This window comes from Cololabis saira, chromosome 8 (assembly GCF_033807715.1).
Source record: "Cololabis saira isolate AMF1-May2022 chromosome 8, fColSai1.1, whole genome shotgun sequence".
Taxonomy (NCBI): Eukaryota; Metazoa; Chordata; class Actinopteri; order Beloniformes; family Belonidae; genus Cololabis; species Cololabis saira.
Genome location: NC_084594.1, coordinates 2,560,955 through 2,577,161, shown reverse-complemented (window position 1 = coordinate 2,577,161; position 16,207 = coordinate 2,560,955). Strand labels below are relative to the sequence as shown.

The 16,207-nt window shown below is 41.4% G+C and overlaps 1 protein-coding gene across 1 annotated transcript; it reads left to right on the top strand.

The window, feature by feature from the left end:
• Window positions 1-958: 958 nt before the first annotated feature.
• gpr37l1a (G protein-coupled receptor 37 like 1a) lies at window positions 959-15,929 on the top strand. Its single transcript, XM_061726592.1, has 4 exons — window positions 959-1,275; window positions 3,180-3,865; window positions 10,939-11,441; window positions 12,514-15,929. The coding sequence occupies exons 1-4, from the start codon at window positions 1,056-1,058 to the stop codon at window positions 12,971-12,973; spliced, it is 1,869 nt and encodes a 622-aa protein (XP_061582576.1). The 5' UTR covers window positions 959-1,055; the 3' UTR covers window positions 12,974-15,929.
• The last annotated feature ends 278 nt before the right edge of the window (window positions 15,930-16,207 follow it).

Below are 16,207 nucleotides of genomic sequence, written 5' to 3'. Positions count from 1 at the left end.
CGGTCTTTCACCCGTTTGTAATAAATATGTAATAGATATAATCAGAGTTAGGTAGTAACGAGTTACATTTACTCCGTTACATTTACTTGAGTAAGTTTTGGGAAATGTTGTACTTTTAGGAGTAGTTTTGAATCACTATACTTTTTACTTTTACTTGAGTAGATTTGTGAAGAAGAAACTGTTCCTCTTCCTCCGCTACATTAGGCTACGTTGAGCTGTTACTTTTCTTTTATTCCTTTTATCCGCGTACGCGTCAATCTCATGACATCACTGGGTGATTCTTTGGGAAAAATGTTTGTTTTTACAGGTTTTGTCACATTTACACAGACTCAAACACACACAGAGTTTCTATGAGTTCATGTTTGTTCTAGTTCTGCTGGTTAAAAAAGAAAAGTACAAAGGCTGGAAATTTTGTGCTACTTGTGCTTAATTAATTTTTTTATTCTGTTATTCTATTTATTTTATTATTTATTAAAGTACTTGATTTTACTTTAGGCTTATTTTAATTTAAGCTATTTTTTTATTTTTTTATTAATTTTAATTAATTTTATTATTTTATTGATTTATTTTGCCTGAAGATGATTATTTTGTACTTTTGTCTGTTTGAATGGTTGTGTTAAAAAAATAAATCAGACGTTACTCAACAGTTACTCAGTACTTGAGTAGTTTTTTCACCAAGTACTTTTTTTACTTTTACTCAAGTAATTATTTGGATGACTACTTTTTACTTCTACTTGAGTCATATTTTTCTGAAGTAACAGTACTTTTACTTGAGTACAATTTTTGGCTCCTCTACCAGCTCTGTATATAATATACTGTATATATAAATAGATAGATCTATCTGCGTGTGTGTGAATGAAAGAGAAAGACTCTTATTTTGAAAGGCCGTGTCAGCGGAAGCTGGGCGGTGCAGGGTCGATGCTGCTGGAACTCGGGACAGTTCTGAACTTCATCAGGACCAGAAGGAGCTGGAGAAACTTGTGTCTGATGGACGTTTTTATTTTTAATAAGTTTTAGTTGCAGCTCATGTCTGAGGATCAAGAACCAGCCACAGAATGAGTTCAGTTTGGTTTATTTTACTCCTGTTTCTGCGGGCGGTGGAGCTGCGGCAGGTGCTCCCCGGTCCGGGGCCCCAGGAGTCGAGCCAGGGGCCCCATCAGGTCCTCACCCATCCAGGGCTCCGGGAGACGGCGGAGGATGCAGGGACCCCCGGGCCCCGGGAGTCGACCCAGCGGTTGGAGGATACAGGGTACCAGGGGCCCCACACTGGAAAAAGTAAATCAACGCTGTCTTCAATTTAAATTATTTTTTTCTCATTCTAATAGTTGACAAGTATTAGTTTGCTTATTTAAACTACGTTTTCTAATTTATATCTATCGGTGCATTTTTTTTTTTTTACTTTACAATATTATAAACTGACAACAGATCACCAGATTGATTTATTTTTTCATTTTGATCAAAGCATTTTTTTAGATTTAGTATTATTGTCTGTACATTTTCTGGCAGTAATTCAAAAATAATTTATATTCAATAAAAAGTTAAGCTAAATGAATTATTTATACTGAGTCAAAACAAAGTACTGACATAAATCTGTTTAAAAAGAGATACAAAAAATGATTTATAAACAGGTTTATGGAAGAGGAAATGGGTTAATGAGGAAAGTGATAAACAAATAAAATAGGGAAAAATGGTATATTATTCTTGCTTAAGATATGTTTAGATATTTATGTGGATATTTATGTAGTATATATTATATGTTGAGAGGGATAGTTATAATTATGTAATATATGTTAAATATTTATTATCTATGTAGCATATATATATTTCTAGGGATATTTATGTAGTTTATATAGTGTATATTTATATATTTATTTATATAATATTTGTATTTTCTATATATTTCTATAATATTTATGTAATATTTATATTTTCTATATACTTATATGGATAATTATGTAATAATAGGCATGTTTACGTAGTATTTATATAGAATATATTTATATGGATATTGTGTAGATATAATAATAACAATAATGTAAATTCATAGCGTTATAAAGGGGTAGGAACTAGGAAAAAGTGTAAACTTCTTCCTACCCCTTTTTAGAACCTATGTGCATATGAAGATGTTACTGTTTATTTTTATTTTTTATATACATGTTCGAAATAAATTCATTCATTCATTCATTCATTCATTCATTCATTCATTAGTTGTCAATAGTTTCAATAGTTGAAAAATATTAGTTTGCGTATTTAAACTAAGTTTTCTAATTTATATCTATCGGTGTAATTCTTTTTTTTTTTTACTTTACAATATTATAAACTGACAACAGATCACCAGATTGATTTTTCTCATTTTGATCAAAGCAATTTTTTAAATATTTAGTATTATTGTCTTTACATTTTCTGGCGGTAATTCAAAAATAATTTATATTCAATAAAAAGTTAAGCTAAATGAATTATTGATCCTGAGTCAACACTAAAATATTAGGTGTGACAGATGACCCTTAGTTTTTTGAGTTGTTTTAGTTTAGTTTATTTGCACGTAGAAATATACAACAGTTTTAAAAAGTACAGACGAACAGTATGTATAAAAAACAAGGAAATAAAAAAAAGAAATACAATATAACATAAATGTGTAGGAGGAACCAAATAAACCCATAAGGGCTTGTTGATGGTTCCGCCTATAGTGAAACAAACAATATCTACGGAAATAAGTAAAACAGAGGACAACTAAGGAAAACAAAAACAGGAATCTAATGAGGGAGAGAAGAACTGGAAATGAATGGTTAAACTTTGCTAAATTGGGCTAGTAAAAATGTTGTGATTTGTTTTTTGAAAGTATTTGTACTAGAGCGTTCTCTAATATGGTAATAATGTGTTCCAATAAAGAGGAACCTCTGAATCGAACTGGAAATTGGGAAATAGTAGAGCCGGAAAAGGTGGATGGAGAATTGGTTCCTAGTATTAAAGTGATGAATTTGGGAATTGAGTTGAAATGAAGAATGAAAACAGGTTAGAAGTAGCTTGTGGATGGATTGATAGACAAAAAGACAAATCTGAAAAACATTTACAGCAAAAATAGGGAGAGTAGGGATTGGAACAATGGGGTGGATCTAGTGAGTCTATTGGAAAATGTAATCATTTTGATCCAAGTTAAACTAAGGTTATTTTTTTTTCAGTGCATCAGGTCCTCTCCGGTCCCGGGTTCCGGGAGATGGTTGAGGATGCAGGGTACCAGGGGCCCCATCAGTTCCTCCCCCATCCAGGGCTCCGGGAGTCGCCCCAGCGGGCGGAGCATGCTAAAACCTCAGGTCTCGGCCAGGTCCTCACCGGTCCCGGGCCCCAGGGGACGGCGGAGGATGCAGGGACCCCGGGGCCCCATCAGGACATGGTTCCCCTTAAGCGGGTCCCCCGAGGGGCCAGAGACGGGGGTTTGAGGAGAAAAGACCAGCCTCCCCAGAACAGTTTGGGGCTCCCGCGGCGGAACGACGACCCGGACCGGTACTTCACGACCCCGCGGGGCCCCCAGGGCCCCCGGGGCCCCTCGGCCCCCCCCAGGAACTCCACTGGGGGCTCCGGGCTGCTGAACCCGCTGTTCCCCGTCACCGACGGCTCCTGCTGGGCCTACGCCGTCATGCTGCTGGCGCTGCTGCTGTTCTCGGCCGGCGTGGTGGGGAACCTGGCGCTCATGTGCATCGTCTGGCACAGTTTCCACCTGAAGAGTTCCTGGAACTGCGTGCTGGCCGGCCTGGCCCTCTGGGACTTCCTGGTGCTCTTCTTCTGCCTCCCCGTCGTCGTCTTCCACGAGCTGACGCTCCGGCGGCTGCTGGGCGGCCTGTCCTGCCGCCTGGTGCCCTACCTGGAGGTGAGTTACCATGGCAACCACAACCGTTCCTGCTTTAATTAGTTCCTACCTGGAGGTGAGCTATCTTATACATTTTTGTTCTATTTTATTCTGCTGGGCGGCCTGTCCTAATGGCTGGTGCCCTACCTGGAGGTGAGTTACCATGGAAACCACAACCGTTCCTGGTTTATCTAGTTCCTACCTGGAGGTGAGGGCCGTTCCCATGATTTTATTTTATTTTATTTTGATTTTATTTTGTTCTATTCTATTATATTTTATATCATTATATTTTCTTTTATTTTGTTCTATTTTCTTTTCTTTTATTTTGTTCTATTTTATTTGATTCTATTTTATTTAGATTGTATTTTATTCTAATTTATTTTGTTCTATTTTATTTTATTTTATTCTATTTAATTTTGTTCTGTTCTATTTTATTATGTTTTATTTTATTCTTTTTTATTTCATTTTGTTCTATTTTATTCTATTTCATTTTATTCCATTTTATTTTGTTCTATTTCATTTGATTGTATTTTATTATATTTTATTTCATCCTATTTTATTATATTTTATTTTGTTCTATTTTATTTTTGTTCTAATTTATTACATTTTATTTTATTCTTTTTTATTTTACTTTGTTCTATTTTATTATATTTTACTTTGTTTTATTTTATTTTAATTTCATTTCTTTTAATACCAGCAACAACAGGCCAGAAGCCTTAAAGCCAGTTTTATTTTATTATTCAAAATTAGAATAACTAGGGTCCAGATCCAGACCTGCAGGTCCTCTACAGACCACTAGGGTCCAGATCCAGACCTGCAGGTCCTCTACAGACCACTAGGGTCCAGATCCAGACCTGCAGGTCCTCTACAGACCACTAGGGTCCAGATCCAGACCTGTAGGTCCTCTACAGACCACTAGGGTCCAGATCCAGACCTGCAGGTCCTCTACAGACCACTAGGGTCCAGATCCAGACCTGCAGGTCCTCTACAGACCACTAGGGTCCAGATCCAGACCTGCAGGTCCTCTACAGACCACTAGGGTCCAGATCCAGACCTGCAGGTCCTCTACAGACCACTAGGGTCCAGATCCAGACCTGCAGGTCCTCTACAGACCACTAGGGTCCTGTTAGTAAAGCATGTTTAATTATGATAAAGAGAACCATTATTAGCATCAAAGACGCTCCTGTACGACCCGCGGGTCAGACAGCTGCTGCTGATTCTGCTCAGTGATTGTCCAGTTTATCCAGACGACCTCCGTCTGGGATGAAAGCTCTGTTTGTGTCTTTGTTCCCGGTTTGAATCCTCGGCCTCGTCAGCATCAACCGAGGCGGCCGAGCTCCCGCATGTACGGCCACGAACGTGGACTTTTCTGCTGAAATCCTCCACATTTAGGAACTTTATTCAGCTGGCAGACAGAAACCGAGTTGTGGCTCGTTGTGAGTTTTTCTTCCTTAAACCGATGTCTCAGACACGTGCAGCAAGGCGTTAATCTGGAGCTGCAGTTTAAATAGCAGTTTTTTTAGATAAAGTTTCAGTGGACAGAAAGTTTACAGTTTACATCACCATGGAAACCATGAACTGCCAATCCAAGCTTCTCTGGTGCAACAGTTTTTATTTTGGGACGTTAAACATTGTTACAAAGGAAACATGGGTTTTGGAATATAAGACTTATTTACATTATGTTGAAATTTGAAATTTGAAATTTTATTTCGAACATGAAACAATAGTGAATACAAAACAAAACAATAATACTCGCATCCATCATAATTAACATGCTCGAAAAGCAGTAGGAAGAAGTAAAAACGTATTAAATCCTACCCCCTAAACTCTATTTCATTATAATCCAAATTAATTGTATTTCTATACAAAAAAACAAAAGATATCTACATAAATCTATATATACATATATAACACATACACAAATATATATACACATACACATACATACATATATACACATACACAACGCAGAAAAGAGCGAGTAGTTTAGTGCTAAACAAGAGAAAAGTATTTTTTTAAATCACATTTCAGACTAATATTTCTCTGAAAATCGATCAGTTAACTGTTTAATCTATAAAGTGTTATAAAAAAGTAAAACTTGATACAGGATGTGTTGTAAAAGTAAAAGTATTTCCAATCTCCAAAAATAATCAAAACCCAAAAACATGAAAGAAGGGAAGAGGCTGCAGACTGAGACTGATGGATTCTTTATTTCTGAATAATTTATTGGTTTTGAAGGAACTCATCTGTTGGTTTCCATCATGGCGCTCATGGAGTCGTCCTGGTGAAGTTCCTGGTACTAGTGGTTCCTCCAGTGGAAGGTTCCTGGTACTAGTGCAGGGGTGTCCAACCCGCGGCTCGCGGGCCGCATGCTGCTAGTGGCCCGGCGTCATTGCGGCTCTTGCGACTTTATTTGATGGTGCAGTGAAAGACAGACATGTAGGAAGTGGAGGGAAAAATATGCCACGACTGGAATCAAACCCGCGTCGCTGTTCAGGGGAAGGTTTACATAAGTCGCTGCTCAACCCGTTGAACCATACGGCACTCTGATTGTGATGGAAATAATTTGGAGGGAAAAAAATCCACCCTCAAAATGTCAGGGAAAAAATGCACGGCCAAACAAAAATATGAAGATAAACACAGGACGTTTTTAACAGAGTGGGAGAGTTTAATATATATAATATAAATTAAATATTAATATTTAAGCAATACATCAGGACAGGCCGTGGTATCATTATATCACAGCTGAGGGGCTTTTATAAAACGGTTAGCAATAATGTAAATATGAAAGAGGAATACACAATCTATTTTATGTAGTTTTTAATTAATCAGAAATACATATTATCCAGTAAAAATATCCCACTGTGTAAAACAATAGTCCATCTCTCCAGATGTAGCTCTGCATGTCGGAGACAGGAACTCCTCCATCCATCCATCCTTCGTTAGCTCCTCCCCGGAGATCAACGTTTACCCTCAACATGCATAATTAATTGTTAACGAAAATAAAAAATAAACTTCAACACCAGCACCAGTTGGTTGTTGTCATGGAAACATTGTTGCTTCCCTGACGTGGAATGATCTGCTGTGATGAGGCTTTAGAATAGAAGCCGTGGTATAAGCTCATTATACCACAGTTAACAACCAATCAGATCATTATACCACAGTTAACAACCAATCAGATCATTATAGCACAGTTAACAACCAATCAATCAGATCATTATACCACAGTTAACAACCAATCAGATCAATATACCACAGTTAACCAATCAGATCATTATACCACAGTTAACAACCAATCAGATCATTATAGCACAGTTAACAACCAATCAGATCAATATACCACAGTTAACAACCAATCAGATCATTATACCACAGTTAACAACCAATCAGATCATTATACCACAGTTAACAACCAATCAGATCATTATACCACAGTTAACCAATCAGATCATTATACCACAGTTAACAACCAATCAGATTGCAGGATTTCACCTTTCTGTTTTCTAATGGTATGTTTATGTCTCAGAGAGAGCAGGGAGTGAAGGATCATGGGTAGTTATGTGCACAATGTGGCTCTTTGCAGTAACACAGTAACCAATTAGCTTAGCCTCTGACTGGTTGGCCCTCCCTGTAGTAGCGGTTCCTCCAGTGGAAGGTTCATGCTAGTCTCCGCCCGTCTGCATCACTTTTCCCTCTCTGGAGTGGATTTTGGCTCTTTTGTAGTAAGAAGCCTTTAACGAGGTCAAGCCGCCGCCCCCCTTCTGCTCCTATTTTTATGCTAATGAGTGAATCTATTTCCTGCTAATTAATGAGCGTTTTTCTAAATTGCTGTTTAACTGAGGGGTGTTTAAAGCGGGTCCGGGTGCCAGCTGCCCCCCTGCCCCCCCGTTAGCGGAGCTGTTTTAATGCTAATTAAGACTCGGTGTTAATTATCTTGAGTAGTGTCTTAACTGTTCGGGGTCATTAAGCAGTCGGAGGGAGGACTCGTCTCTGTGATGACGACCGCCGGCGAGGAGGAGGAGGTGTTGCTTCGTCAAAGCCTCTCTGTTCCCTCCAGACGGCTTTTATTTCTCGCTGAATCTGCTGAATCTGCTGAATCTGGACTTCTCCGTTGGCAACAAAGTTTGTAGTTTTGCAAAAGAAAACAGAGGAAATCCCAAAGTTGCTGTCAAAGTAAAACGCAGGTTTCCAAGAGATCTTTTTATGATTAATTTATTCACATAGGCCTGTGTTGAAAAAAAAATCGATTTTCCGATTCTAAATCGATTCTCATATTAATTCCTAAAAATCGATTAGTATGTTTAAAGATCAATTTTTTTCCATCATTACATTACAACTTTTGGTATTTTTTTGTTTATGCCCAAAAAAAGGAATATTTTGTTGGACACGAGAATAACTAGAGCCACGTATTTGCCTTTAAATATGTTTAAAGGTATGAAAATATTAAAGTTTTCAGTTATAATTACATACATTTTCTATATTTCATTACTTTATATACTGTCTTGGGGTGACATTTGCATAAAATGCTAAAAACCAAATTCTAAAAAAATTAAAAACCGAAATAGACCTAAAATGGAAAAGATTAAAACGGAATGTGGGAAAAAATAAAAGCGATTTCCTCCGTCTCTGTTTCCTCCCTGGATGTGTTTGGTAATTCTGACCCATGATGTTTCTGTTTCAGTTCTATCAGCATTCTGGGAGCTGATTGGTCCTTACAGCATCATTAGCTGCAATACTTGCTGTTGAATCTCAGTATAATACTAGTATTAATATGTTGCAGAACTACAGTCATATAATTCATGCAGCAGCTCAAAAAACAGTTTTAATAACACTAACCCAAATCAATATCCGAATCGGTGTTGATTCTTGACATTTGGTCCTGGTCCTGGGAATTGACCCGGCAACCTCCCGGTTCGAGGGTCGACCCCCCAGTAGATCTGTCATCTGTCACATCCATCCGCTTCTTTCACACAGCAACTTCCTGCGAAGGCGATGATTCCCTTTATTCCGCCTTCACTCTCCAGCTGTGTTCACACTGATCCATGCAGCGTCCAATAAGGTCTCCAGCATGTCCAGTTCTCCGCCGTCTCTGGCGTCTCTGGCGTCTCCGGTCACCGACTGCTTCATTAATGCTCTGAATAAAACGTGATGCTGAAAAATGACCATAAAGAAATAGTTTCTAGCTGGTAGTTCCCACGGGACCCGATCTCCGGTCTCACGCCCGTCATGGAGTCCGGAGATGTTGGGGAGGGGGTTGATGAATGACCTGCAGATCTATTTATTTACATTTTATTTTGAAAGTCTCTTTAGTTAAACTCACCCAACAGTTGTGGGGGACAGATAATCGCAGTAGCCTAGTCTTGATTGAGTTTTATGGCCCTTTTCCATACTCATCTCAGCTCGGCTTGTTTTTTTTTTCCACTACAATCCATCACCCAGATCAGCAGTAGGAGGTTGGAGAAGCTGCTGTGACGTATTTGATTGTGTATCTAAACGGAGAAGACAACAACACTAAAGATGTAGAACCTGGAGGAGATGATAGATGTGCTGCTGGGACTGTGGCTTGTGTTCCATATCAAGTTAAAAATGAGAGTGAAAGAAGCTTTTTAATGTTTTTAGTTTGTCTCTGCTGCTGAAAGGTCTGTTGGTATCTCAGCAGCTATGAAGAGACAGAGCTCCTGGTAGATCTGGTCGTTCCTTATCTCCGTCTAGATCTTTTTAATTCTCTCCTCAGCACCAGGTTTATGAACATCTGCACCTCAGAGTTGGTTCACCAAACACACTTCTGCTGCCGTTGCTGCTGGAATAAAATGAACAAGAATCCGTCAGAGTCTCTTTCTCTGATGTCACTTCCTGACTCAGACGTCTGACTCCAACCCCCCGACCAATCGGTGGCCTGGAGTGTGATGACATCACAGCCCGACTCAGCTGCTTAGAAATTCGGCAGAATAGATACAGAAAAGTATATACTTGGCACATTAGACCCCTGTTGGGAAAGAACCAATCCGAGTGGAAGAGAGCCGAGTAGGTGCTAGTGGAAAAGTGCCATTAGAGACCTGGACTGGTTGCTGTTTGTGTCTCTGCGTGTTCCCGTTTTTGTTTGTTTGTTTTCTCTCCTGCAGATTCCAAAGGCTTGTGTGCCTTTTGTGCGTTTTCCTGTTTTTCTCTTGCACAAAATGTACAATATGGGTCAGGTGCTAGTCCCATTCGATGTCTGATTCTGGATGTAACATAGGCTCTGTGACAAAACTATTGCTAGTACCTCTGAGTATTACAGTAAGAGTACCGGTGAAGTCAAAAGGTGGGACCCCCCGCTGCCTCCGCGGCGGGGCGCCCCTCTGGTCTTGGAGGGCCACTTTCGTGGGGGCGGGTGCACCCGCCCGCGTCGGCAGCCGGGGCGGCTCTGTCTCTCTGGGCAGGCTGGCCCCTCGCTGGGTGGGGGTCGTTGGCCTGGAGGGTGAGGGCCTCGGGGGGGGGGGCCTCGCAAGCGGTGGGTTGCCTCCCTCCTACTTATCCCCTCTGTGGGGTTGCTGGTGGCCTGGGTTCCGGGTTCTTCCGTGTCGGCCTCTGGTCTCGCGGGTGGCGGGGTTGCTCCCCCCCTCCCCCACTATAGATACACTTCAGGTGGAGCTTTGATAGGATTATTACACACACACACACACACACACACACACACACACACACACACACACACACACACACACACACACACACACACACACATACACATAGCTACATAGACATATACACACTCACGCACATATACACACACACACACATAGCCACAAAGACATGTACACACACACGCACGCACACATACACACACACACGCATGATCATATACACACACACACACACACATAGACATACACACTGGCTTGTTCACCTGCATGCTTGCCCTCTAGTTTTTGGGGTTATTTAGCGGTAGCTTAGCTCAGACTGTGATCAGATCAAGTTTACGCTGCCACTCAGTCTTTCTGACACTCAGTGGGCGTACCCCGCCGTGAAGTCGCATCTGTGACGTCATTACCTGTATAAACGCCAGCCAGGTGTGAATGTTGAGTCAGATCTAATTTCTGTCGTCTCCCCGTCAGGTGACGTCTCTCGGCGTGGCCACCTTCAGCCTCTGCGCCCTGAGCATCGACCGTTTCCACGCGGCCACCGGCCCGACGCCCCACCAGAGCCCCAGGGTGGAGCCCTGCCAGTCCATCCTGGCCAAGCTGTCCGTCATCTGGCTGGGCTCGCTGGTGTTAGCGGCGCCGGAGCTGCTGCTGTGGCAGCTGCTGCAGGAAACCGTGGGGCTAACGCCGGCAGCGGCGCCACCCGCCGGCGCACTGATGGCGGCGCTGCGGTCCCGGACCGACGGCTTCCAGGTGGACGTGTGCGTCCGCGAGCCGTGGGCGGAGCTTCCGGAGGGCGTGTACGCGCTGGTGCTAACCTACCACCAGGCCCGCACGTGGTGGATCTTCGGCTGCTACATATGCCTGCCGCTGCTCTTCACGCTAGCCTGCGACCTGGTGACGCGGCAGGTGCTAGCGCAGCACCGATCCGGATCCTCCTCTTCCTCCTCCTCGACTTCATCCTCTTCCTCCTCCCGGTATGAACATATGCCTGTGCACTTACAGTGTGAAGGCCCTATTGTATCTGTAGGAAATGTTATCCTCGTTCTCGTTTTGCTTTTCTTAATTTTTCCGATGAAATGAGGGCCTTTTTGCCCCCCTAAAAGTGCCCCAAAAGTTACCAAATTTTGCATGCACGCCAGGCCTGGCGAAAAATTTGATATTTAATGGTTTGCATTAATGGGCATGGCCTAATGGCTCAACAGCGCCCCCCGGAAAACTTTGTGCCTCAAGCCCCGGTTTGACGTACATGCAGGAAAATTGGTACACACTTGTATCATGTCGCAACTTAAAGAAAAGTCCCTTGGTGCCATGGCCGAAACCCAACAGGAAGTCGGCCATTTTGAATTAATTATGTCATTTTGGCGCAATTTATGCCATTTCTTTGGCCGTTAATGTGGCCCGAACCGTAACGTGCACCCAGGTGTGTTATACATCAAAATGTGCGTTTCCATCCTGCGAAGATGCGCATTACTTTTCTCAGTCAAAAGCGTTACCATGGCGACGATAGACACCAAAAAGCGCACCCCCCCCTCATCTGGTGGGTCCATATTTGATAGTTATTACTTTCTGCCATAACTTTTCAATGGTTTGACATACAGAGTCGTGGGTGGTGTCATTGGATTTGGTTTAGAGTCCTTAACCTTCATTGGTGTAAATTGGCTCTGCCCCTTCTTCTGATTTGTCGATATTTAGTTATGATGATAAGTTGAGTTTTATGTGAATAGCAAAGGCACTTTATTGACCTAGGAATGTGGGGGAACCTGGGGGGGGGGGGGCAGCTTTAATTATTATTATTATTATTATTATTGTTATTGTAATTATTGTTTTGTGTAACCTCATGATGCTTCAGTTGTTCTTTTTGCATGCTTTATTATGTTGAAAGGTGGGCTAGATAAGCTTTGTTCCTCAAGCCCAGACCTTTTTGGTCAAAGTGATCAACATGTTGACCTAGGAACAACCTGTAGATGTTTATTGTCTTGCTTGTTTGTTTTCATGCCTATAGTTGACCGAAATAAAGATTAACTAGCTAACTAACTCCTCCGGCAGGAAGCAGCAGAGGCTACGCTCCACCGTCATGGCGCTAACCGCCCTCTACGTCGCCTGCAACCTGCCGCCGAGCGTCATCAGCATCGCGCTGGCGTACCTGCCGGCGGCGGCTGCGGCGCTGCCGGCTCCCGTCCTGCCGGCGCTGAACCTGGCGGAGCAGTTCCTGCTGTTCCTGCGCTGCTCGGCGACGCCGGTGCTGTTGCTGTGCCTGTGCCGCTCGCTGGGCCAGGCCTTCGTGGACTGCTGCTGCTGCTGCTGCGAGGACTGCCTCCCCGACTCGTCCTCCTCGGCCTCCTCGGCCTCCACCGCCGCCACCTCCGGCCTGTCCTCGCCCACCTCGCCCTCGCCGTCCTCCCTGTCTCCCTCCAGCAAGGACGAGGCCATGAAGGTCCTGCTGCCGCCGGAGCCTTGCTACGACCGGGTGAAGGACTCTTCGGTAGCCATGGGAACGCCCTGCTGAAGTCCAGGACCGTACAAGTAGCCACCGCTCTTATTTTGGTAGTTTTATACAACGTTTCTGTAGAATATTGAACCTTTTTATCTCAGAGGGTCCCAACACAGGCGCGAGGTTTACGGCTCCGTCCGATTTTCGTCCAGAACCTGAACCCCAGCTCTTTACAGTTTAGAGACGTTCCTTCACAGTAACATGTCCAGAGATGTTCCTTCACAGTAACATGTCCAGAGATGTTCCTTCAAAGTGACATGTTTAGAGATGTTCCTTCACAGTAACATATCCACAAATGTTCCTTCACAGTAGCATGTTTAGAGATGTTCCTTCACAGTAACATGTCTAGAGATGTTCCTTCACAGTGACATGTTTAGAGATGTTCCTTCACAGTAACAAATCCACAAATGTTCCTTCACAGTAACATATCCACAAATGTTCCTTCACAATAACATGTTTAGAGATGTCCCTTCAAAGTGACATGTTTAGAGATGTTCCTTCACAATAACATATCCACAAATGTTCCTTCACAGAAGCATGTCCAGAGATGTCACTTCACGGTGACATATCCAGAGATGTTCCTTGACAGTAACATATCCAGAGATGTTCCTTCACAGTAACATGCTTAGAGATGTTCCTTCAAAGTAGCATGTCCAGAGATGTTCATTCACAGTAACATATCCACAAATGTTCCTTCACAGTAACATGTCCAGAGATGTTCCTTCACAGTAACATGTCCAGAGATGTTCCTCAGAATCTGGACCCCAGAACCTGAACCTCTCGACCCGCTAACGACCACGTTAGCGTTGGGCATCCAGAGTTACTCTGGCTGGTTCTGCTGAACGCAGCGACAGAAAACTGTGACACCTTCATCGCTTCCTAGAAACAGTTGAATGTTCTTTTTTTTTTTTTTCAACATTATCTTTATTTGGTTTTCTAAATCCTTCCAATGATACACAAAAATTAGAGGAAACATCAAGGGCAGCTGAATTATTGTCCAGCATTGGAATCATATTTCCTTACAAGTCAGGTATTTATGAGATTATCATAAAACAACACTCAGTTTAGTTTTATAAGAGAAAAGGAAAGAGAAAAAAGAAAGAAAGAAAAAAATTAATAAATAAAACAAGAAATTAACAACAATCAAAACCATTTTTTCAAGGGTTAGCCCAAATTATTTCATTGTTGTGCATAGTTCAGAAATACAAACTCGAATGTACAATTAATCACACAGAATAAAGAAATCAGGTTTCAAAAGAAAGGGAATTATTTTAGAAACACTGCAGAGGATCACTAATAGCTACACCTCGTCCGCCCCTCTCCCCAGACCGTGAATGTTCTTTTTAAGTGAAACTAAAACCGATTTCTTTAAAACATGAAAAGCAAAAACAAAAGAGGTTTTATTCTTTCCAATTGCAGAGGGTAACCAAGTAGGCGGAGTCTGCGACAAGCCCCACCCCCTGGGTCCCGTCGCCCCGGCGACGGACCCGGCGGGATCCACTGACTGAACTACTACCGCATACCATGTTTTCTGTTTTCTAACAACAATAAAAACATTGATAATGACGTCAAGCCTCGTAACGCTGACCTGGACCTCCGCTAAGAGAAACCAGCACTAACTCAGAACAAGTTTCAGGGACACGGCTGCTTTAACAAAAAGCTTAACAGTAAACAAAACTATTTTTCAGACTTTACTAACGAGGCTCCTTCGTTTGTACGGAAGCGTATTGCATTCACTTGAGAAAAAAAAAATCGGCTCTGTTTTTCTGAATTAACGAGATAATTATCTCAGAAGTTTGAGAGAAGTTTAATGAAAAAAAAAAAATGCTTTCCGTCTGAACAACCGCAAAGTCCTGAGGTGCCTGCGCAAAGTCGACGCACTAATAACAATATCATCTATATAACTTAAAAAGAAGAGTATCTCCCAGTGTTTCAAACCAAAAGCAACTTAAAACTGGATTAAACTGGACAGGCTGAACATGTTTGCTTCCATGAAATCCAGCTCTCAAGTGAATGAAGCTTCTTGCAAATTGTGAGGTGGTTAATTCAGAAAAACAGAGCAGATTTTTTTTTTCATTAAAACTTTTCTCGAAATTCTAAGATTATTATCTCGTTAATTCAGAAAAACAGCAGATTTTTTTTTTCTCAAGTGAATGCAATACGCTTCTGTACGTTTGGCCTCTAAGGGAAAAAGAAAAGTTCCTGGGAACATTAAAGATCATCTCTGTGAAGATCATCGTTAAAATGTTAAAAGATCGTTAAAAGTCTGTCCTGCCAATTTTGGTTTTACCAGAAAACACATTTGGTTTTAAGATCTACAATCATGCACATGCAGCATTTCTTTTCTGTTTTATTTTAACTTTCAACAGTAAGACTGTTAAGCATAAAAAACAGTTTCAGGGTTTTCTGTTTCTGTCTTTTTGTGCCATGATGAGTTTAAAAACTTGAGAAAGAAAATCGGATTTCTCAGCGCTAACTATGATGCATTCACTGAGTGAAAAAAAATATATAATTTCTCAACATCTGGCTTATTAAAACTAATTAGGGGGAAACAATGCAGGCAAAATAACCAGAATAAAACGGTCCGTAGTTTTGTGTAGAACCTCTGTAGAACTTTTCAGACTCGATTTTCAAATTTTATACTTAATGTTCTTTTTAGAAGGATGTAGACAGATTTAATTCTGTTACTGTAGGATTTGTTGTTTTCAGTTTTTTACAGTAAAGTTTACTTGTTTTACTGTTTCATAATTGTCTAATACTTATTCAGGATGTTCTGACTGCATGTTCTAAGTACTGTATGAAAGAGAAACGTTGTCGGGATGATGGACGCAAACCACATGAGACTTTCTACATCAGCCGACTGATGTCCATGAACTCTTTTTTAGGATTTTACTGCTGCTTTTATCCTTTTATTTTTTACATGTTTTATTACTGTTTTAATAAAATGTGAACTCTGAGTCTGAGTTTTAATGTCGGGTGCAGAAACAGGTCCTGGAGATGCATGTTCTGTCTGTTTCTACTCAACCTGCTCTTCCATTAATGACGAGTCCGGAGGAATCAGGTTAATGCTGAAAAATACTTTTTAAATTGCATCGTTTCAGAATAAATTAGAGTAAAATAAAATAAAAATGAGTTGAGAAACTGAATGTTGATCTCCAGAGATTTCCATGAACACATCAGGTTGTTGTTTGTAGCTTGGAATGTAGAAAAACAGCTGTTTAGTGTCCTGGTGCAGAGTTGTTCCTTTAC